Genomic DNA, 24584 nt, shown 5'->3' with positions numbered 1-24584 from the left:
GGCAATTTAGCATGGCTAATCCACCTAACCTGCACATCTTTGGACTGTGCAAGGAAACCGTAGCACCTGGAGAAAACCCACACAGCCATGGGGAGAAGATGCAACTCCATATTGACAGTTTCCTGTAAGGTGAAAGTTTGCAACAGTTAACTTGCAAACCATCTCTTGTTCCATGCATCCAACAGCGTAAGAATGTAGGATCCCACTGTTTTCCTAAATTTTGCTTGTAATTAATGACAATCAAAGGGAGGGGCACCTCTAGCTCCGATAACAGCCCAGTCCCTGCCTTCATTGAACAAGAACTTCACATGCATCCCAATACCAGTCCAACCTGTCTCTGCCTCCCTAACCGGTTCTTCCTCTCACCCATCCCTTCCTCCCACCCCAAGCCGCACCCCCATCTACCTACTAACCTCATCCCACCTCTTTGACCTGTCCGTCTTCCCTGGACTGACCTATCCCCTCCCTACCTCCCCACCTATACTCTCTCCACCTATCTTCTTTACTCTCCATCTTCGGTCCGCCTCCCCCTCTCTCCCTATTTATTCCAGTTCCGTCTCCCCTTCCCCCTCTCTGATGAAGGGTCTAGGCCCGAAACGTCAGCTTTTGTGCTCCTGAGATGCTGCTTGGCCTGCTGTGTTTATCCAGCCTCACATTTTATTATCTTGGAATTCTCCAGCATCTGCATTTCCCATTATCTCTCTCTCTCCTCACATGCAGCAGGTGTCAGCTGTCTCCGCCAATGGAAAAGGTTTCAAGATCACATCCAATTGTGTCCCTAGCAAGTGTAACTGGCTGTTCACTTCTCTGGAATTAGCAGAGAATCTGATTCCTAGTCTGCACTTGAGAACGTTCCCCAGTGGAAGATTTGCATTGTGGAGCCACCCAATATAACTCGCCTTTTTTTTTGCTCCCCACCTCCAATCGCAATGTTGTGACCAGGAAAATGCAGACCCCTCAGACCAGTGACCAATGGCCTGGTCAAAGAAGTAGAGGGTGCAAGGTCTAGAATTCCTGTATTAGAAATTCCGCTGTGTATTATTAAGATATAAGCATTTAAATGTTCATATTAAGTGCTTCATGTGTTTTAATTGAGAGTGTTAACCCAAGTGAGGTTAAAATAACAGTCAAAGTCACATCTGATAACCCTGACAAGCACTCAGACCCCAGTATGACATGATGAAACTTGAAAACTGCAGTATAAATGTATATAATAAGGACTTTGTGTTATAGGACTAAACTCAAGGCTTCTGGGCCTCTCAGTCTTTCAGCCTTTGAATATATAAGAAATAGGAGCAGAAATATACCATACAGCCTCTTGAACCTGCTTTACCATCAACACAGCAGATCCTCACCCTTCCTGTCCAACTCTGGCATCCCTTGATTTCCTTAATGTCCAAAAATCTATAGATTTGAACCTTGAATCTTCCCAAAGATTGATCATCAACAGTCTTCTGAAGATTTTCAATCCTCTGAATGAAGAAATGTCACATCATCTGTGCCTAAAATGGCCAACCTCTTATCTTCAGACTATGCCATCTAGCTCTAGACCTGCCTGAGAGGAAAAACAATCTCAGAGTCAAGCTCTCTCAGAATCTTATGTATTTCAACGAGATCAGCTCTCAATCTGCTAAATTCCAGATAGTATAGAATAAAAACCAAAAGAACTGTGGATGCTGTAAATCAGGAACAAATATGAAATTGCTGGAAATGCTCAGCAGGTCTGGCAGCATCTGTGAAGGAGAAAACAGAGTTAATGTTTCGGGTCGGGTGACCCTTCCTCAGAACCAGACCCGAAACATTAACTGTTTTCTCCATCACAGATGCTGCCAGACCTGCTGAACTTTTCCAGCAACTTCGTTTTTGTTCCAGCTAGTATAGGCCCATTCTACTCAACTGTCCTCTCTGAACAACCCTTTTTAACACAAGACTCAAGTTTGTGCACTTCTGTTGCATTCCCTCTAAGTATAATATATCCTCCCTTATTAAAGGATACCAAAACTGTACATACTACCTAAGCTGTTATTTCACAATAGCTCTGCACAATTTTCAGCAAGATTCCTTTATTCTTGTACTTCAACTCTGATACAACAAAAGCCAAACTACCATTTACCTTCCCCATTGCTTGATGTTCCTGCATGCATGTTAACCTGGTCTGTTCTTGTACAAAGAACACTGAAATCCTTCTATACACAAATGTTTCATGCTTTCTCATCATTTAAAAAACAAACAATCTAGTTTTCATATTTCCCCATATTATTCCTTATCTGCCATCTTAACACCCATTTAACTTACTTGTGTTCATTTATCGCTTAAAATTAATTTCATGTCACTTACTCATGATGTTAGCATCCAGATACTTGCATTCTGACAAAATTCATCTGGCCATTATTTTTGATACATGTTTTCAGTCTTTATGTTACATGGGGACACAGGGTATCAAAGTAAATAAGTATTGTTAAATTTGCACAAGACGATAGATCTACCCACGATGTCCACATGTGATTTTGGGCCCCCTTATAGAAAGAAAAGAACATTGTGGAAATTTAATATATTTTTAATAATGTCATGAAATGTGTCAATTTAATGGATAGGAAAGGAAATTTCCTGTGGTTGCAAGTAGCAATGAGATGTTGTCAATTTAAACTTGTGATGAAGAGTGAAAAGGTTGTTGAAACACAGAATGTTTTGCCACGGGGAACGATTGAGGCAAAGGCCTGGTATTTTCAAGGCAAAGTTGGATAGTATTTGAGATAGAGAATAATATAGGAGGGATTAGTGCTCAAGTGAAGAGCTGCCATATAAATTAGGTACCAACTGGCCTCCTTCTGATGTCTATGATGAAGAACATACTTCTGCTAGGATGGATAAATTTTATGCAGTTATGTTGAACTCCGTATGGAGTTAACGTTGCATGTTGGGAGACCTAACACAGAAGGCAAGTATACATTAAGTGGGAGAACCCTTTGTAGCCAAGGCTGAAAGGCTAAAACACTCAAGAACTTTTGTTGTTTAAGTTTACTCAGCTCGTCTAATTTATGATAATTAAACAACTGCACAAGGTCAAAGCTGGATGATTAATCTGTCTCATTTGATCGTTTCATTAGCAATAAATCTTCTGTGTCTCCAGAATGCGATTGTAGTTTTCATTTACCTCTTGGTGCTCTGAAGTTCATCCCTCCCATCTTTAAATATCTCCTTCCCCCACTTTCATTTGTGCACTGTTGTTTCATTCTGCAATCCCTTAGCTACAATTACATTAAGGGAAATGAGGAGAAGCTAGACAAAAACATGATGAGTAAGCAGTAGAAGGATCTGTAGATAGGGTGAAATGAAGAAAGATAGGAAGAGGCTGAAAAGCCAAAATAGACCTGTTGGGCCAAATGGCTTGTTTCTCTGCTATAAATCCTATGTAAATCTCTAGTGCAATCCACTGAAATCAGCCCAAGAGTAACTCAAGGTGGCTGACATAGCAACTTCCATCCTTGTTTCTTGTAAAGGTGCTTTGCATTTCAAAAAAAATTGTACAGATGTCCTTTATTATTTTGGTGGTGTAAAACTTATAACCGCTACTAATTAAACTGTATTTCTATATCCAAAAAGAGCAAAGACCAGTGTAGCACAGAAACAGACCATTTGGCCCACCAAGATTGCATTGACACATGATGCCTTTCCCAAGCTTAAAACCTTTGCCTGTACGCAGTCCATATCCCTCTGTTCCCTGCCTATTCATATATCTGCCTCCACCACCACCTTTTAGCAGCACATTCCAGGCACTTACTACCCTCTGTGTTAAAAAAAACCTTGCCTCTCACATCTCCTTTAAACTTACCCCTTTTACCTTAAAAACTTATGTGCCCTGGTAATTGACATTTCTACCCTGGGCAAAAAAAAAATCTAGCTATCCATTCTATCCATGCTTCTCATAAAGTAAACTACAAAAATAAACTTTTATCAGGCCGCACTTCTTCATGCAACGTTCAAGTGAAAACAAACCAAATTTTTCCGTCTTTCCTGAAGGATAATATTCTCCAAAAACAACAACCTGGTAAACTATTTCTGTGTGCTCTTCAAAGCCTTCACGCAGTGTGGAGCTGCAGGAACACAGCCCGCTAGGCAGCATCAGAGGAGCAGGAAAGTTAACATTTCAGATCAGGGCCCTTCTTCAAAAATGGGGAGGGGAGAGGGAACTTGGAAATAAATAGAAAGAGGAGGGTTGGGGCTGGGGAAGGTAACTGTGATGGTGATAGGTGAGTACAGGTAGACCATGGTGGGAATTAGTCAGTGAGATGGGAGGGGCAGATAGATGGGAGAGAATATGGACAGGTTGTGTCAGGTCAAGGAGGCAGAGATGAGAGGGAGGGTTGGTCATGGGATGAGGCCAGGGATGGGGAGATGTTGAAACTGGTAAAGTCCATGTTTAGACCATTGGGCTGTAGGCTTCCGAGGTGGAATATGAGGTGCTGCTCCTCCAGTTTGCGGGTGGCATCATTGTGACACTGAAGGAGGCCCAGGATGGACATGTCACGCAGGGAGTGGGAGGGTGAGTTCGGCAAAACCAACGCTGTACACAGCATTCCAAATGTGGCCTAGCTAAAGTTCTGTACAGCTGCAAACTGACCTGCCAATTATGCCCTGATTGATGAAGGGAAGCATGTTTTTTTTGCCTCCTTGACCACTTTACACACTTGTGTTGCCACTTTTGGGGAACTTTGGACCTGTACACCTAGAACATTGATGCTACAAAGGATTCTCCCACTTAATGTGTACTTGCCTTCTATGTTAGGTCTCCCAACATGCATCACATTGCATTTGTGCAGATTGAACTCCATTGCCATTTCTCCCTATGCCCTTTCACCTCAGCAATCTGTTACAGAAGCTGCGATGGGATTGGAACGTGTAAAATAGGTTTTAGTGAATTACCAGAAGGTTTTAAACAAAAGCCTGTTTTATACCCAATTTTAAAAAAAAGGACTTGGATGCATTTTGTACTTACAGCAAAACCCAATTAACCATCCCCTGAGTTTTAAATTTGAACATATAATGATTGTCTGTTCATTATTACTGTTAAATTTCAGTTCTGACTGTTGTGCCATATCATGTTATATTCATTTCCTTTCTCTTTGCTGATCCCCCATACAGAATATGTTTGTGCACTATTCCACTGCAAGATCAAGGAGCAAGCCTGAACTTCTAAATCAGCATGTGAGGGACAGAATAATAATAATTGTTGCTTCAGTATTCAATGGAACAGTTTTGAGCTGTTCAGAGACCCCAGCTGATGGTGTATTTAGTGTATCTTGGAAACGAAAAACTTAGAGGATAACCAAATTATACCCAACTCATAAAAATCAATCTGTGGAATAGGAAGAAATCAGCCTGCTCTATCCCAGACAAACCTAGGTAGTACAGATACATGAGGAACAAATGCAGTTAATTTGCAGCTCAACTCCACATCCCTCAATACCCTTTCTTGACAAAAATCCATCAATCTTAATCTTGAAGTTCATTGTATACCGGCATTCTCAGTCATTTGGACAGCAGAGTTCTAGATTCCACTCCTCATTGTGTGAAAACATGCTTCTAATTTTGATCCATAACTATTAAGCACTAACTCAATGATTATAAAACCTTCTTTGAAACTGCAGAAATAAACAAACATGGGCTTGGTAGTGATTAAGGCTGAGATGCTAGAAAGAACGCTATTATATCTCAGAAACATATAAGAACACAACAATGACCTTTCCACCAAACTGTTGGCATGCAACTAGCAAAGACTCAATGGTTACAACTCTGAAATGCCTCTGAAATGTCCATCTTCTTCCTCAACTGAAGATTCCCCACCTCCGTTGTTGACAGGGCCCTCAATCCGACCAGTCTCCCGCACTTCCATTCTCACCCCTTCTCTTTCCTCCTGCAAGAATGATAGGGTTCCCCTTATCTTTACCTACCATCCCACCAGCATCTGCATCCAGAAGATCAGACACCATTTCCACCACCTCCAGCAAGAATCCACCATCAGACACATATTCTCCTCCCTCCCTCCATGTCCACCTTCCGCAGGGACCGTTCCCTTGAGGACACCTTGGTCCACACCTCCTTCATTCCCAACACATCCCCTCAGCCCTACGGCACCTTCCCCTGTAACTGGCAAAGGTGCAACACCTGCCCATTTACCTCCTCCCTCCCAAGTATCCAAGGGCCCAAACATTTCACCTGCACGTCCCAGAATCTGGCTAACTGCATTCGCTGCTCACAGCATGGTCTCCTCTACAGTGGGGAAACGAAGCGTAGACTTGGTGACAGCTTTGCAGAACATCTACATTCTACTCACAAAAAAGACCCTGAACTACCTGTTACCTGCCACTTCAACGCATCACCTTGCTCCCTGACCAACATCTCTGTCTCTGGCTTGCTGCAGTGTTCCAGCAAAGCTCAGCGCAAACTGGAGGAACAACACCTAATTTTCCACTTGGGGACCCTACAGCCCCCCAGACTCAATATTGAGTTCAATAATTTTAGGGCCTAAACTCTCCCATGTTCCAGCCCCCCACCCCACACACCAGGCCTTGTTACCACACAGCCTGCCTCTACACACCCCCTGTTTTTAGTCAGTAACAGTCCCCTTTAACAACTATTCACCCTCCCAGCCTGATCGTTAGCAACTCCTTTGTCTGTCCAACTGTCTTTCTCGCTCTTTGGGCTCTATCCTATCGTTTACTCCCTACCCCACCCACCTCCCTATTTTCTGCATAAAAACTGATGTTTTCCTGGCTATCATCAGCTCTGAGGAAGGGCACCGGACCCAAAATGGTAACTTTGTTTTTTCCTTCACAGACGCTGCCAGACCTGCTGAGCTTTTCTAGCAACTTTGTTTTTGTTCCTGATTTACAGTATCTGCAGTTTTTTCGGTTTTTGTTAAGACTCAGTAGTCATCAGATAGACTGCGTATTATTGGTCTACATGCAAATTCCCAATGAGAGCGTGGTTTCAGGTAAATTTCAAGGATCACTTCAGTCCTGTTGTCCACCTCTTAATGAACTGCTGCTAATAGAGACAGAGATCCTTGCAAAAAGAGGTTGAGAATACAGCATGAATGACTATGGATTATGGTAGATAAAGTGCTTTAAGAAGGCATATGGAATGCTTGTCTTTATTAGTTGTAGCATATAATACAAGAATAAGTGGGATTATCTTGGTTATGCTACACCTGGAGTACTGGATGCAGCTCTAGTCATCACATTATGGAAGGATGTAATTACGCAATACTGCATGAAGATGCAATTTACTAGGAAGCTGCCTAGGCTGGAGAGTCTGAGCAATGAGGAAAATTTAGATAGGCCGGAGTTGTTTTTATTGGAGCAGCAAAGGTTGAGATTGAGACCTGAAAGAGGTGTAGAAGATTATGAGAAGCATAAATAAGGCAGATGGGAAGGCATTTTCCCCACTAGTGGAGAGGTCAGTAACCAGGGAGCGTAGATTTAAGGTGTGATGTAGAAGGCAAAGAGGAAAATTAAGGAAAATTATTGATGGTGGAAGTTTGGAACTTGCCATATGAAAGGATGGTTGAATCAGAAACTTTTGTAACATTTAAATAATACTTAGATATTCACTTATAATGCCATAGCCTCCAGGGCTGTGGGCCACAAGTTTGAAAATGGAATTACTGTAGTCGACACTGATCAACAAAGGTCTGACATGATGGGTAAATGACCTCCTTCTGTACAGCAAATGTCTATCAGATACCTCAAGCAAAGTGTAGGAAAGAAATATAAGGATCTCACGCCAAGGCCCCAGCCCTCATAATATCCAGACGACACTGTAGTGAACAGCCAATTAAACATTTCAATGTCAGTTTTGGTAATACCAGTGAAAGGCAGGCCAATCAGTGCACAGTAGTCAGTGCATTCTTATTACCACCACATCCTGCAAACCATTTTGAGGTGCATGACATGGGAAACATCAATTCTTCCAACTTCTCCAACTTATGGCTTGCATCCTAGGATCCTAGCAGAGATGGCTACAGAGATCGTGGATACCTGGAGAAGTACTAAAGGATTGGAAAACCGCTAATGTAACACCTTGAATCAGAAAGGGAGGGAGGTAAAAACGGGTAACAATGGGTCAGTTAGCCTAACATCTATTGTTTGGAAAGGAATTGGAATCAATCATTAAAGAACTAAAAGCAGAATATTTTTTAAAAATCATAATCAAACAGCGTCAACATAGCTTCATGAAAGGGAAATTTCCCTGACTAATTTATTTGAGATTTTCAAGGAAATATCTGGAGTTAATAGAGGGGAATCAGAAGATATGTTGTATTTGGACTTCCAGAACAAGAGTCTCACCATCATTCCTTGGCAATCAATGACTTTACTCCACTGACTGTCCCACTATTAACATTCTGAGGCTTTGCCATTGACCAAAAACTGAATTGGACCAGATATATAAATACTGTGTTACAAGGCCAGGTCAGAGGTGAAGAATCCTGCAGTGAGTAACTCAACTCCTGACTCCCAAATGCCTGTCAACTGTACAACGTACAAATTAGGAGCGTGATGGAGTATTTCTCATTTGCCTGGATGAGTGCAGTTCCAACAACACTCAGGAAGCTTGAGACTATCTAGGACAAAGCAACCCACCTGATTGGCATCACATCCTCAAAGGTAGACTCCCTCCATTACTGACAGACAGCAGCAGAAGTGTCAACCATCTCCAATATGCAGTGTTAAACTTCATCACGGCACCTTCGAAACACATGAGCACTACCATTTAGAAGGATAAGGGCAGCAGATACATGGAAACACCATCACCTCCTAGCAGCTGACCAGTTTAACAGGGAAATATATTGTTATGCCTTCATTGTCACTGGGCCAAAATCCTGGAACTCTCTCCCTGACCATACTGTGGGTGATTCTACACCAGATGATCATAAGGCATAGGAGCAGAAGGAGGCCATTTAACCTATGCCTCACCAGTTAATGAGGTCATGACTGATCGATTAATCCTCAACTCCATTTCCCTGACTTTTCTCCATACCCTTTGTTTCCCTTACAGATTAAAAATCTGTCTATTTTGGCCTTGAATATTCCGAACAAGCCAGCACAATAGCTCTCTGCAATAAAGAATTCCACAGATTTGCCTCTTTCTGAATAAAAGAAATTCTCCTCATTTCTATCTTGAATGAGTAAGCCCTTGCATTAAGATTATGCCTTGGGACCTGGATTCGCCCACGAGGAAACAACCTGTCCACATATACCCTGTCAAACCCCTGAGATTCTCATTCATTTCAGGAAGTTGTCTGTCATTCTCCCAAACCACAATGATGACAGGCCCAATCAACTCAACTTCTCCTCATAAGAAAATCCCTCTATACTTGGGATTGCCTGAGAGAACTTTCTCTGAACTGTCTCCAACACCAATATATCTTAGACTAGTATTCTTCATAGAATTTTAAGGTGTGGTCTTTCATAGTTTTAGCAGGACTTCCCTATTTTAAACTCGGTTTGAAGTAAAGATCAACATTCCATTTACATTCCTTATTACCTGCTGAACTTGAATACTAGCCTTCTGTGATTCATTCATCAGGAACCCCTCCTCTCCCTGCAGTCATTCCATGCTTCAGCTTTCTGCAGGATTCCTTCATTTAAATAATATTCAGTCTTCCATTCTTCCTGCCAAAATGCATAACCTCACATTTCCCACATTAAATGCCCATCCGTCAAGTTTTTGCCCATTCACTGTTTAGTCTATGTAGATTCTTTATGTCATCCTCATCACTTGTCTTCCCATCTATTTTTGTGAGACCCACAGATGTGGCAATAGTAGATTTATTTCTTTCATCCAAGTCATTAACATATATTGTAAATGATTGTGACCCCACCACTGATTCATGTAGTATTCCACAAATTACAGGTGCCATCCTGAAAATGCCCCCATTATCTCAACTGTCTTTTGTTAGTCAATCCTTTATTCCATGCTAATGTAAATAATGTAAATGGTGCTGTTACCTTATTATGTGCAGTATGTAACAAAATGCCTTTTGGAAATGCAAATATATTACAGCTCCTTGTTTCACTTGATCAATCCTGCTTGTTACCTCCTCCAAGAATTCTAATAAATTTGTCAGGTACGATCTGAAGCCACATTAACTCTGTTTGATCAGTTTATGCATTTCCAAATTCTATATAATATCCTTTGTAATAGACTCAATTTTCCCAATGACATGTCTTAAGCTAACTGGCCTATAGTTAGCTGTTTTGCTTCCCTCCCTTTTTGAATAAGGGTGTTAATTTGGCAATTTTCCAATCATCTGGGGCATTTAGGGTGGGCACTAAATGCTGGCCCAGTCAGCAAAAACCTTCATCCACTGAATAAATTTTTAAAAATTATTTCACTACAGATATTTAGTCTTTATAACTTAACTGAGTTTTCTCATGGTTAGCTAGTCCACTCAAAGGTGATGATCCTGAGCTTAGTTGGTAATACTTTCAATTCTGCATTCTTTGTTCAAGCCCCATTTCAACACTGGAATATTGAGCTGGACTGGTACTCTGTTCCAAGCTGCATTTGTGCAAGTGTAAATTTGAACTGTGGCCCAGTCTGGGATCAGGTGAAACAGACACAAGTGAGAGAGGAAGCTGAAAATCTCAGGAATTCAAGAAGGGTAAAGGAAGGAGTAGGTGTGTCTAGGAACGGAAAGATCACAGACTGCTCTTTCACATCTGGACTTATGAAGCGCCTCTTTGGCACCCATATGATTTTTAATAAATTTAACCTCCACACTAACTCAGTATTTGGTGACAGCTTGGTCCTATTGTGTGGGAACTAGACCACAGTGTTGGAAATACTTTGTTCATACTACGTAGTCTTAGAATTATCTACGTGCCAGTTCAGTTTTGGAATAGAAATCTTAAGAATGAAGCCATGAATAGGTTCATTCCTCAACCTCTCTAACATCTTTTTGCTTTGTCTGTCGCCTGGAAATTGCTGTGACTGATGCATTCAGGTCAAATTTCTTTCTCCGCTAATTGAACACAGGTATTAATCCATTTTGAACAGACACGTTGATACTTCCATTAAATGGCAAGAGCTTTGATACAACTCTGTTAAAGGCCTTAATGCTATAGCTCACTCAGTTTGCAGTCCTTTATATCTCCAATTTAAAAATTACACTTTAGTAGCTTTGGCTTGTGCTGATAACTTTAGAAGTCTATCTGACTGGGACGGGATTTCTGAGCCTGACAGGCTACTCTGGCTGAACCAACAATTGGTAGCTAACAGCGCATTAGCCTCAGTGACCTTGACTGTTTAAATGTGCATATCCTTACTCTTTTGAGACCAGTTCCTTAACAGATGCAGCATCACCTACAATTGACCTCCAAAAGAAAAGCATTCCAAAAAATTTCAATAACAATTTATCTTCAAGCAACATTAAAACAGGAAATTATCCATGGGCCTGTGTGGAACTAGGGTTTGAGATGTCGCAACAGCTGTAATGAAAGCCACTCTGACCACCTATTAAAGTGCAAATGAAATAAATTTGGATAATCTCAAGTTTAGAAAATGCCTGTATTTTAAAAAAATATTTTATTATAATAAATGTCACCAGCCAGATGTAATATTGGCAACAGGCTCATTCAAAATCCCTCTGCCACTGTTTTGATGAAAAACTAATACAATGGCTTAATGCCTTTACTAAAAACATATTACTGTTACAGTACAATTTCAGCCCTCATTTATTTAAGTATCTTTCAGATTCAGAATGAACAGGAAATCGAATAGCCCAAACACATTCACCACAGAGAATTACTGGCCAATTGAGCTTGCTCATCTGGAAGTAAATCCTTTACTCTGAAAGTTTGACTGTTCTGAGTCCACTTTTAGCACTGATCTTGATCATCTCTGATTCCAGTCATGACTTGCAGAACAGGCACTGGAAATGCAAGGAATTTAAACTATCCAATTGTCAGTTCTTTGTGCCAAGCCTTTGCCCAGTGTAAGATTAAGCATGAATGAATGAAATTAAGCAGTTTGGGATGAAATAGAATTTTAAAAATCCAGCACACAGTTAATGTTCTATGGCCTTTACCTGTACCCAGTGTGAAATCAGACACAATAAAAGATCAAACAAAAACAAGTTCCTCTAAAACACTTTACTATGGCTATCCACAGCGCACTGGGAGGAAAGAGAACCACATTTGCTGGAGTCTTAGAGCTGAACCCTTACATACGCGGAGGGAGGTAATCTATTACAACTTTCCATCTCAAAAACTGTACTGTCATTCTGTCACTTTGTTGTAATTATTCCATCAATGCTGAAAAGAAAAACATTTCTGGTTTTATTGTCATTAGATATCTTGTTGTAACATATATATTGCAGACTGACTCAGTCTGAAGGTGAGCCTCATCTCTGTAGACCAGTGGTTTTCAAATATCGCTCTTAGGAGTCTCTCTGCAAATACTGCTGCACTTCTAGACAACTCCTGCAAAATACTAACATCCCCATCAGAATATTAACAAATTCCCAACAACACTCCTGTTAATACTGTATTATCACATACTTTCAGGCATCCCTTACAAATCCTGACATTCTCCCAGGACTCCCCTTCTAATATTGAAACATGCCTGAGAATTCCGTACAAATATTTACACAATCCCAAGGATCCCAACAAATACTAATATACTTAGAGAAATCTCTTGCTAATACTGACGTCCAAAAGATGGCGTCAGTCATTTAAGGAAACTTTATCATGGATGGAAGAAAGGATTTTTTTAACATTTGTACATAACTGCAGAAAAGTGCAAATAACTCAACAAATACAAAAAATGAAATAAATCCACTGACCTGAAGAGACCCCTGTCTGGGAACCTCAGTTTGAAAACCAATGGTCTACCAGGTCGCCACATAAAGCAAACACCTGTTAAGATAATGTTTCATATCCAAGTCTACAGGAATGCTCAGAAATAAAAAAAAGAGCATGAGTACATGTAACATTGGCCTTGGTATGTTCTTCCAGGGAACTGCATGCTATTTATATTGAAAATTGCACTGTTTGTAGGGGAATTCATGATTTTTATGCTATTATTGAATTGAAAAGCAAAACACATAGACAAGTAAGCTTTTCTGTCAGCTGCGCAACTGTCCTTATTTGAATTCTAAATGTTTAAGAATGACAATGGGCCATTCTGCTGTGGTTCAGCTCCACAATTGCTTTTGCACCAGTCCTCCTCTTCCCTGCTGAATGAGAAGTCTATCCAGCTCCTCTTTGAATGCGTCAGACTCCTCTGTTGTTCTGGGCTGAGGATGCACAATGTTACCACTGCACATCGACAAGAATTGACAGTGACACTTGCACAAACTCCTCTGTTCCTGAAGCCATTGATGATGCAATTCCTTGGTAACTTGTCACACTCTAGTATCTTAGTTGGCAGCCTTTGTAGGTGGGCCAAGACAATGAATATTGATGGGCTACCCAGTTGCATATACCCCTAGACATTCAGTGATCGCATATTTCTGAAAAGCTGTATCCAAAATAATGCTTCTTCAGTTCTTTGTAAGGAAATAATCAATTGGAAATCTTTTTCACCTTGCTTGCCTGGTGGTTGTTTGGCTCTACTCCATTTGCTGCACACAAAAAAGGCCACCTTTGATCCCTGAATGTAATTCATATATTCAAAATGCTTCACTGCCATGGGTCCACTGAAACAATCAACCATCTGTTCCTGCAACCCAAGACTGATAAGTTGGCACGTGTGAACATTAATTAAGGTCAGAATTGGGGTGAACTGTGGTGCTCCCATTGTCAAACAGCTTGCTGATAGTCCCACTTGAGGAACAGCCAATCAGACCTGGCAGCACTTCTGACCAAAATTAACCTGGAGGGGCCTGTAATTTAGAAAACATCCTCGATGCCTTTGTTTTTATTTTCTTTGATTGTGAGGATCCTGACCTGGTTGAGTCTGTACGTGTGTGTCTGCACAGTTTGTGAATTGATGTGTGAAATCTTTGTGAAGTTCCTCCTGCTTCGGAGGTGTATAGTAACATCTCTGAACAGGGTGATTAGAAAATTTCCAAAATCCATACAAGTAAAATTTGTCCATTATTAGATTTGATGCACAGATTAAAAAAAAGATTTAACTTCAGAAAGTTATGATGGGAGCTGTAAAATTTTAATGGTAATTGGATGGAACATCATCACCTTGGAAACTTTTGTCTACCAAATACATTCCTTTATTTCTTCACAAACTATATCAAATATACAAATTTCTGTAAGCTGCCAATCAGCCCCCTTCACCAACATTGGAAATTGCAATATTGTCATAGTGTCTGTATTTCTCCAATCCATTCACCAGCCCAACCACAATTAGATTGGAGTGCCCTCTGCTGTTCACTATCTTAGTCTTGTGTGGCCAGCCTGACTGAGAAGGGCAAATTTCACAGAGCAAGAATACCAGGAAGCTTGGAAATCAGAAGAGAGAATATTGTCTGAATCAGAAAGTGGAGATTATACAATGCCAAATTTGGGTTTTTAAAAGCCTGTCGATTATGCGGATGGTGCAGGAAGGGGTTGATGATTACAAAAAACAGAGTTCCATAGCTTTGAGAGTTGGAGGCTTGTAGCCAATTAATCATTCAGGCCCCAATTAGTGCTGCGTTTACAGAATTGCTGGCATTTTCCTACAGCAGGATGACCTCCCACCCCCACCCCACAACATTTCGCTGAGGCTGCCAGCTGATTAGAAATAGCCTCCTGTGGTTGGATGTGTGTGGTGTGGGGTGGGGTGGGCTACTGGAACCAGAGACTCGATGCCTTGTGGATGAAAAGTCACAACTGGACCAGGGATGCCCTAGGACTCATCCTTTTTCTTGTGCAGGTTAGCAGGTCCTTGCTCAGGGCAGTGCTTTCAGCTTCAGCAGTCCTGATGCCTCACTTCCCCAACACCACACCCAGTCCCCTGCCTCATCTTCTGTGGTGAAGAACTGTACTTTGAGATCAGGCTCAGCTGTGATGGCTTCTGCAATCAAATAGCTTAATGACCTCGGCTCACACGTGTAGAATGGCTACACATAGATTTGGGACCACAGGTGGGCTTCAATAATCGCAGATTAGGAGACTTCTGGAGAAATTAGTACTGAGTTTAAAAAATTGAATATTCTAAGCCTTGATAAATCACTCAAAGTAAAGTTCTTGACAGTAATCAGGCCAAACATTTGTCTTTTGCTATTGAGCCTACATCTCTGGTGCTTGATGTTCCATTCTCACATCCTGCGCTGTTTAATAGACAGCAGTTTGTAATCCCAAAGATGGTGGCAGAATTCAATTGATTTCAAATGTAGGTGGGGGCAGGGTAGAAAATCTGAGAGAAGTTCAAATTGTGAAGTTGGATGAACACAGCAGGCCAAGCAGCATTTCAGGAGATGCTGCTTGGCCTGCTGTGTTCATCCAGCCTCACATTTTATTATCTTGGATTCTCCAGCATCTGCAGTTCCCATTATCTCAGAAGTTCAAATCGTGTTCAGTCTTGTTAGGAGTGGGCGTGTCTCAGATTCCAGCCGACTCCAAAAATCTCTGCTGTTGCAAGCAATCAGCAAGGAGTGGCCTGATGTTTTACCCAGTCAAAGAGAGGCATGGTAGGACATTCATTGTACAGCCCAGGATGTCTTCACTCCCTGCTGATTTCAAATGGACATCAGGTCACCAGAGGTACCTCTGGTGCATAACAACAATAAGGCCATAAAGCGTAGGAACAGAAGTAGGCTATTTGGTCTATTGAGTCTGCTCTGCCATTCAGTAAAATTGTGGTTAATCTGATAATCCTCAATTCTAGTTTCCTGCCTTCTTCCCATACTCCTTGATTCCCTTATTGATTAGAAATTAGTCTGTTGCTGTCTTGAATATTCAAAATGACCCAGCATGAACAGTTCTCTGTGATAAAACGTTTCATAGATTTTGTACTGTCTGAGAGAAGAAATTCTTCCTCTCTGCCTTAAATAAGTGACTCCTTACTCTGAGATTATTTCATCTGGCTGTGGACACTCCTAAAAGGGATCAGAACCTTTCCACGTGTACCCCAATAAGCCCCTTGAGAATCTGATTTGTTTCAAGAAGGTCACCTCTCGTTCTTCTAAACTCCAATGAGCTCAGGGTCATCCTTACTGAACTTCTATTCCTAGGTAAATCCCTCCATTCCTGCAATCAAATTGGTGAATCTTCTCTGGACTGTCTTCAGCATCAGTACATCTTTCCTTCAGTAACCAGACCAAAACTCTTCACAGTATTCTCAGTGTAATTTAACCAATGTCTTGTACAGGTTGAGTAAAATTTCCCAATTTTTATACTCCATTCCCTTTGAAATAATGGCCAACATTCCCTTTGCCTTCCCTATTACATACTGAATTTGGATGCAGACTATTTTGTGTGAGGACCCCAAATGTATTTCTGCAGTCATTCTCAATTTAAATAATATTCTGTTCTTCTTGCCAAAGTTCATAACCTCACATTTTCTACACATTATATTCCATGTGTCAAGCTTTTGCTCACAGAACCAATCAGAATCAACTCTGAATGGCCCAGGATCCACTTCTAGAATCCAGCAGAGATTCATTCTGTTAATGTTGATAATCTTAAGGCTGGTGTTTATTACCCTCTGCCTCAGTGGTATGACACAAATGAGAGGCTTACTCAGCCATTTCAGAGGCTAAGTGAGAATTAACCACATTCAGAATGGACTGGAGTCATAAAAAGGAACAGACTTCCTTTCCTAATGAACCAACTGGGATTTTTATAGAGATGTCTTTGCAGTCACTTTTGTCTACACGTTACTTTATAAAACTCAATTCAAATTTACAAATTGCCGTGCTGGGTTTTAAGTTCTCATTCTCTGGCTTACTCACCCAGCATTCCAGTTTATTTATACAGTCCAATAATATAGCTGACACCATTATACTCCTAATGCATCTGTAACCCTAAATCAACAGTTTTAGCAGATTTGAAGCCACAGGCCCATAACAATTTGCTTCATAAGGTAATATGATTTTTTTTGAGGAACTGCTTGCTGCCTTGTACTCTCAGGAGAGTTGAACTGATAAATTAGCTCTTTCAAAGAGATGGCATAGGGCGTGTTAATCTGAATGGCCTCCTTCTATGCTGTATCAAACTGTTCTAAATTCAGTCATTCCCAAAGTTACAATCACTCCTTGTTATTGTGCCCTTGGTGTATTTATTGACATTGATGTCTGTAACTTGTAACTCTACTCTCTTTTATTCCCTCTCCCTCCCTTCAGAGTGAAAGAATTGAGAAAGGCCAAGGAACCTGAAGATTTACAGAAGCACCCCATAGCAATGTAACATTGCTTCCTGACTGTTTTCTTTACGTTTATATCAGAGACATTTACAAAAGATCACTAGAGATTTGGGAAGATTAGCAACACTCTCATCGCAACAAGGCTCTAGAAACTTTTTTTCTCTCGACCACATCGGCACTTTTATGGAACTTTTTTTAAAGAAAACAAAACAAGGCGCCATAGAACTTGCAATTTATTGTTTTAAGAACTTGAAATTAACTTGTAGAATGAAATAACCTCTTTACCAGCCTGGTGCGTAGTACTGTAAACTTGTGTAAAGGTTTGCAACACAAAAAAAAAGGGGTTTATTGTCAGGAATAAGCAAATGTATGTAGAGAAATCAAACAAAGAGTGAAGAAAAGCAGGTGAGTGAACTGAGGGGAGTATTAGAATGACAGAGAAGGCACTGCACAGCTTATGTGGACGAATAGCCTGAGCCAGGAAGTGACAGGTATCGCATGTGCCACTTGTTAGATGTGGCCTTTTCCACACTCTGGTGATAGGAACTGGTCCAGTAAAAGGCATACAGTTTCTTTCTTTGACCTACCTCCCTACTTTCATTAAGAGCTGCTTATCAGTCAACATGCTGCAACAATATTACTGATAGTCCAGACTCAGGTTTTAGAAAAGAGGAGACAGAAGGGGACAAGGGCCCTTGTTCAAGATGTTTAATGCCAGTTGCCAAAATATGGGGGGAGTCCAACAAGCTGTGTTATAATTACTCTCTAAAGATTTTGTGTTCATTTCTGGGTAAGTTGGTCATTTTCCTGCCACCCCAAACCCAGGCCTACCTTCTTTATCTCCTGAATTGGACACACCATATCAGTGAGATTGCAGTCCTAATAACCTTTGATTGCCCAACTGTAGCTTACTGGAGTCAGAAGTACAGAGCAATACCAGGCTATGACTTTTTTTAGTACATTTGGGCAATGTTGTGGATTCTTACTGGATGTATTTTATTGCAAGATTTTGATGAACACCATCAATATTGCAAAATCCATCAGTAGTTCAATTGTTGATCAAAATATACTTGGTTGGAGAAAATCAGACACTGCAGACACTCATGGTCTCTGGTTTCCAGAACCTCACCATTTAAAAGGAGCCTGTTCCTGAACAATAACTCAGAACACTGGGCAGAATCAAGGTGCTAGGGAATGTTTGAGTATGTTGGAGCTTGTTTGATTATAATGTTTGCAACTTTAAGCTAGTGTCAGTCTAACAGGCTTGAATTTTTGGACAGCAGCGAGGCTAAGACAGGAGGTGGCAGAGTATTGGAAAGACTGCTTTTGGTTGCCTGTCAGTTTCCCATTGCCAAGCCATTTTAATGAAAGCAAGAACTGGGACTAACAGGGCTACATACACTTCCCACTCACGGATAGTCAGCTAGGCCCAATTAAGAGGCTTATATCCAATTAAAGGAGGCAAATTTGGAAATTTCCAATTTCCTGCACTGGCTGGGGCCAGGAGGTGGGCAACAAGTGGCAGATTTGGGGGTCTGCGCTCCAGGCAAACCAAGAGCACTCCCTGTCTCATGCAGACTTGTAGAGGGGATTCCCCCACCCAGCTTCCCCAGACAGTAGTGGCCAGACTGCAGAAACTGAAAGAAAGTTGGTCCTACATGTTGAAACACATTCTCTGTTACTTAACTTCTTTTTGTAGTTACTGGTCCTTTCAATCTGGAAGGCCTCTGATTGGTCCTGCAGCTTCAAGGGTTCAGCTGCCGTCCTCAATCGGGCTTTAGGATTTTTTGTTAACTGTGCTACTCTGAACTGCACCAGTGTCCAGGTAATTATTATCTTGTAATCAGTCAATAGTCTGTGTAAATGCTGGAGATCCCAGAAGACACTGGGTGTTTTTTTTGTATTCACTCGTGGGGCATGGATGTCACCGGCTGGGCCAACATTTCTTGCCTGTCCCTAGTTGCCCTTGAGAAGGTGGTGGTAAGCTGCCTTCTTGAACTGCTGCAGTCCATTGCGGTAGGTAGACTCAAAGTGCCTGTTAGGAGAGAGTTCCAGGATTTTGACCAAGAAACACTGAAGGAACAACGAGATATATCTAAGTCAGGATGGTAGTGACTTAAAGAAGAACTTGCAGGTCATGGTGCTCCCAAATATCTGCTGCACCTGTCCTGCTAAATGGTAGTTACTGTGGGATTGGAAGGCCTTGTCTGAGGATCTTTGGCGAATTGCCTCAAAGACAAATTAAATGTACACACTGCTAAAAAGCACTGTATTTTATCTCCTTGAATCCTGACTCTGCAGGGCATTCATTTCACCCCCAATCTGAGTAATTTTGTATTCAAACCTTGTAAATTCAAGCAATATATACTGAGCTGATCTATTAAGTATTAACCTCAGCTAGATTCTAACCTCATGCATCAATTGAGTTTGGCAGAAGATCTTAAAGCATATATACATACTATACAAAAATATACAACATATGCCATTTTTAGCCAGCTGGGTATTCAGAACCCCCTTAGGTGCTACATTAAAGTGGGTCAGTTAAAAATAAGTTAGATAACAGAGTGAATGTATCTGCATAAAGTATTATTGAAGAGTTTTTTAAAATGGTGTTAACAAAATTGGAGTATTGCAGGAGCTGAGAGAATTTTAAGGTGTTGCACCAGTTCATCTCAAGATTTCTGCCTGAAAGTGCATGAGGTCCCATATGTTTCTGTGAACACATCCTTCTCCCTATCTTCATCCTGCCAATATTCTCTTTTGTTTTCTTTTCTCCTCTCTTGAAAGCTAATACTGTTTGCAGTTCATCTGTCCGAGTTTTTTCATGGGCTATGCCAATGTTTATCATTTTAAAAAAACATTGCATAAAACAGACTTATGAAATTATTTATACTAATGTTTGAAGGAGCCTGCAGTGTGCAATTTACTGCCATTTCTCCCCACATTACACAGTCATGCTTTTCAGGATGGATGCTTCCTTGGTTGTGAAATGTCTTGGTATGTCCTGAGGTCGGGAAAGGTAGTTCGTAAATGCATGTTGTTTCTTGTTTTCTTTCCATTTTCAATGCTTATTTATCAATTAAGGATCAAGAATCTTGCCCTGTTTTAGCTGGATATTGGTAGGCAGGTAGTTAGGAAAAAGACAGGAAGGAGCCTGCTTGAAAATTTGGAAATAAATGAAAAAATAAATACTTACATTTATATCATGTTTTTCATGACGACCAGATGTCTCAAACCATTTTATAGGCAATGAAGTACTTATTGAACTGTAGTCACTGTTGTAGGAAACACAGTAGCCTATTTGTATGGTGCAAACTCCCATAAACAACAATGTGGTAGTGTCCAGATAATCAGTTGTTGTGATGTTAAATGGTGGATAAGTATTAACCAGGACACCAAGGTTACCTCACGTGTTGTTCAAAATAATGTGATGAGATCTTTTACACTACCTGAGAGGTCAGTCAGGGTTTAAGATTTCATCCTAAAGACAGCACGTTTGATAGCGCACCCTGCCTCAGGACTGCATCGGAGTACCAGCCTTGACTCTCACGCTGAAGTCCTGGAGTTGCCAGAGAGGGTTGAACTTGGTTGGCCATGGGAGCCTACACTCAGTTTAACAATGGCAGCAGATCATTCTTATGGAGCTCTGAGGTCTGTTCCTTCCTCCTAATTCCATTTGAATGATCAAGTACTAACCATGGACCAGATCAATGAAGTGCAGGGTTCCTTCTTCCCAGAAAAGTCCAAAATTATGCAGGGTCTAAGTGACATGAAAGAATTTTGATTTAAATGTCTGTTCATTAGTTCTGCGCTTCTTTGAGACAGTGCTGGTCGTCTATTCCATGCAGCCTATGGGAAGCTTTCATCCTGAGGAGTTTTGGAGGCATAACCACCTGATTCCAATCAGGCAGCTGTATATTTGTTTTTCTTTGTTTATGAGTAGTTAGTTTTTTTTTGGTTTGACAGTCAACCATGGAAATGCATGTCCTTTCACCAGCAACTGGTAATTGACCTGGTTTTCGTGAAGACCAGAGATGACTGAAAGAACAGATGTGCTTATGGGAACAGGACAGAAAATTATGCTAACTCTACTTTACCATAAACATATAAGGCCTTGTGAGACCAACAGTGATGAAATAGGCACTGCCACCTCCTATACCAGTTAGGTACGTTGAAGAGAGACAATGCCTTCTATTGGACCGTCTATTTTTCCTGTTGTAAAGGGTTAGGTGTTTCAGATTAAGTTTAAACTGAGATATAGAAGGAAACTCAACCCTTTATTAATTCATTATCTACCTTGAGCCCAGTGCTGTGGTCAGATAGGAAACTGCTTCACTCTCAGTGGATGCAATCTACACTGTGAATTCCACATACTTTATTTCCCTTTTTTTAAACTTTGTTTTCAATCACTGAACAGTAGCTTAACAGAATGCTACCAGAGAACTACCTGTACTATTAAAAACATAGAATGATAGTTGGGAACTGTAAACACAATTGTATTTCCAGTAGGAAGTTGTTCCTTTGCTTTACAAAGGCATGTTGTCATTTGATACATCATTGGCAAAGCTGTTGAGTTGAAGCTTTATCGCTGACTCTGGTAGTCAGTTAACATAAAATTTCTGATGTGAGAGGATTTCCCACTTAAACTGTATTTCAAGCTGAGGGCAAATGGAATGGGAAGAAATGAAAACTACTGAATAAATAAATAATTGGACAAATAAGCAAATTACTTAAACTTCACACCATCCCATCCAGGATATGTTAACTCTTTGAGGGCACCATAGAAAAGTTATTTATAATCTTTATTTTGACCCTTCAGCAGATAAAAACATTGTGACATAAATGATATTTTTATTGCCTTTTGAGTTCATGATGTATGTAACAGACACATTTAAGCCTGTGACCGACTGATGATAGTTACAAATTGAAATTGAGATGGCATTTGGAGAACACATGTCAAGAACATGCAGGGCGAAGGCCTCTCAATTTCCCACCTATTTGTGAGCAATGCTCCCTAGCTTGTCTCTACCTGGCCACAGTGCACAGCAAACAAAGGAAGTTGTAAGAGGGGAGGAAAAGTTCCACATAAGCTGGGTGTTAGCCTTTTCCAAAAACTCCCAAAACCTTTCTTCCTCAACAGTCGCTGTCACCTAGCTAGTGTCCTGTCACGTCCAGCACTTTATTTTGCCTTACTTTATAACTTTTATTTAGTCTGAACTTTTTTTAATATATAAATAATATATAAATAGTTTATTTAAAGCTTTGATTATTTAATTTATTCTTTGTTTTCTTTTTGTTTTAAAAAGCATTTAAGCTTTTTTAGCCTTTCAAAAATAGGACGTTTTTTTGAGGGGTCACATTCATTGCCTTGACATCATACAAGCCAATAAGGACTAGTGTGATGTATTCTGCTGGCCAGTAATGTCCATATTCTTGGCTACTGTCAGTAACCTGGTGGACTCTGTATATATTGAAGAACATGATTGGGTAATGAGTGCAAAGTGAATAAAAACAGGGGATGCCAACAATGAATTATTTTACTGTGAGTTGTAACAAGATTGGTGAAGGCAGAATGGGAATTTGTATAGTTTTATCTGAATGAGCTAGCAATGTGGATATACTGTTTGTATATATTGTGTATATACTTAAGAACAATGAAAAAAATGGAGATATGTGCATGACTGTAATGAAAAAACAAAACAAAAGGAAGTATTAGAAGCAAACGACCTGTAAAATGAAAAAAAATCACTGTAAGAATTCCTTATTTTAAATGTTCTTTAGAAGGACATCTTTGCTAAAGCATGATTAATTGCAAAAAAACCTACTGTACTTAGAATTAGAAGACAAACAGCAAAATGATATAACTGAAAAGTTTACATTTACATATTTCTTTTCTGTTTGGCTACCAAGACTTATCTCCTTTGCCAATGGGTGCCAAGTAATGTGAATGCTGTATTGCTAAATGAAAAGACACAACATTAAGTTATAATCTTTGCTGAGCAGATTACTGTAAGGATATAATATATATATATAGCATTATACCATAACTCACTCTTTGAAAAGACAGATTAACAGACATTTTTATGTTAAATACTGTGTGTTAAATACCATGAAGAAACAATGCACATACACACACAAAATAAATTTTAAAAGATGTATACGAACAAAAAAAAATCTGACAGTAATGGAGAGAATGTCCACTTCATCTGTTCATCAATTAGAAAAACAGGTCATAACATTGCACAAAAAAATCCTTAAAAAAAAGAAAATTCTAGAAAATGCAAAGCTTTGTTGCACACACGCAACAGCCCAGAGTAAGCTACAACACTCCTGGGGTTGCTGACACTTGCATGTGATACTAGTGTAGGTCCTTCTTTTATTTTCTTTCTCTTGCTCTTTTTTCTTTCCTCTCTTTCCCTCCTCTTTTTTAAACCTTTTTAAGTTTTTTTTTATTTTTTTCCCTGTTTTTGTATGTCTGCATGTGAGTGTTGCTGGGTCACAGCTGTTTAGAAGCTTTACAAGGGATAGCCCAGCTGCCAGAGTCATGCAAACATTTTAAATTGCCCTTAAAAATTATGTAAGATGTTTTTGAATGCTTTATAATCCTTTCTGCTGTAAATTAAAAAAACAAAAGAAAAATCTCATGATAGTTTGTTAAATTTATTTATTATATATTGTTTTAAACTCATTGTTCTTCTTTCACTGGGCAACTTTTTGACTCTTGGCACTATGGTGCCCTCTGATGGATAGATTGTTGGAGCATTTCTGTTACTGTGTTTTTAATTTCCCAGATGTCCTTCCCCTTGCCTATCCCAGGACCTAACCTTTCATCTGGACAGCACGTTTCCTACACCTTGCCTTCCCTGGCCCACATATTTCCTGGACCTCATCTTCCCTCACCCCTCATTCAGCTGGGGTACGGATTAACGGTGCGTTTTGAGTGCAGAATTGCCTAATCAGATTGGATGTATTCATCACATGACGTCCAGATTCCAACCGTCTCGACCTGTCAAACAATCTCTTAACGCATCTTCAGTATTTTTTAAATTAATAAATAAAAGTTTTCCAAGGAAAATGGAAAAACTTCACGACTTTTTGTCATGTCCCTTATAATTTCCAGCACTGGGTTGCTCACAACAGTATTCAGAAGATTCATCTTAAATCCCTGAAGGCTTGACAATCTGGAGGGTTTCAGACTCAACCAAATGGCCATCGTTCATCAGTGGGCCTAGAAAATAAGTGACAAAGGGTTGTTGAACCATGTAGGGCATCACAGC

The 24584-nt window shown here is 40.2% G+C and overlaps 1 protein-coding gene across 9 annotated transcripts in view; it reads left to right on the top strand.

Moving 5' to 3' along the window:
- camta1a (calmodulin binding transcription activator 1a) overlaps positions 1-24282 on the top strand; it is a 1145933-nt gene extending 1121651 nt beyond the window's left edge. For 3 of the 9 annotated variants that reach the window (XM_048561404.2, XM_048561403.2, XM_048561401.2), the window contains 2 exons: positions 12175-12243; positions 17288-24282. In XM_048561404.2, the coding sequence (XP_048417361.1) occupies positions 12175-12243; positions 17288-17320 (102 nt within the window). In that variant the 3' untranslated portion in view covers positions 17321-24282. The remainder of the gene's footprint in view (positions 1-12174; positions 12244-17287) is intronic. The other 6 variants (XM_059655607.1, XM_048561407.2, XM_048561408.2 and 3 more) reach the window with 3 other exon arrangements.
- Positions 24283-24584: the final 302 nt, after the last annotated feature.

The sequence above is a fragment of the Stegostoma tigrinum genome, chromosome 28 (assembly GCF_030684315.1).
Source record: "Stegostoma tigrinum isolate sSteTig4 chromosome 28, sSteTig4.hap1, whole genome shotgun sequence".
NCBI classification, from domain to species: domain Eukaryota; kingdom Metazoa; phylum Chordata; class Chondrichthyes; order Orectolobiformes; family Stegostomatidae; genus Stegostoma; species Stegostoma tigrinum.
Note: the sequence above shows the minus strand (reverse complement) of the source record. Positions and strands in the feature narration are given on the sequence as shown.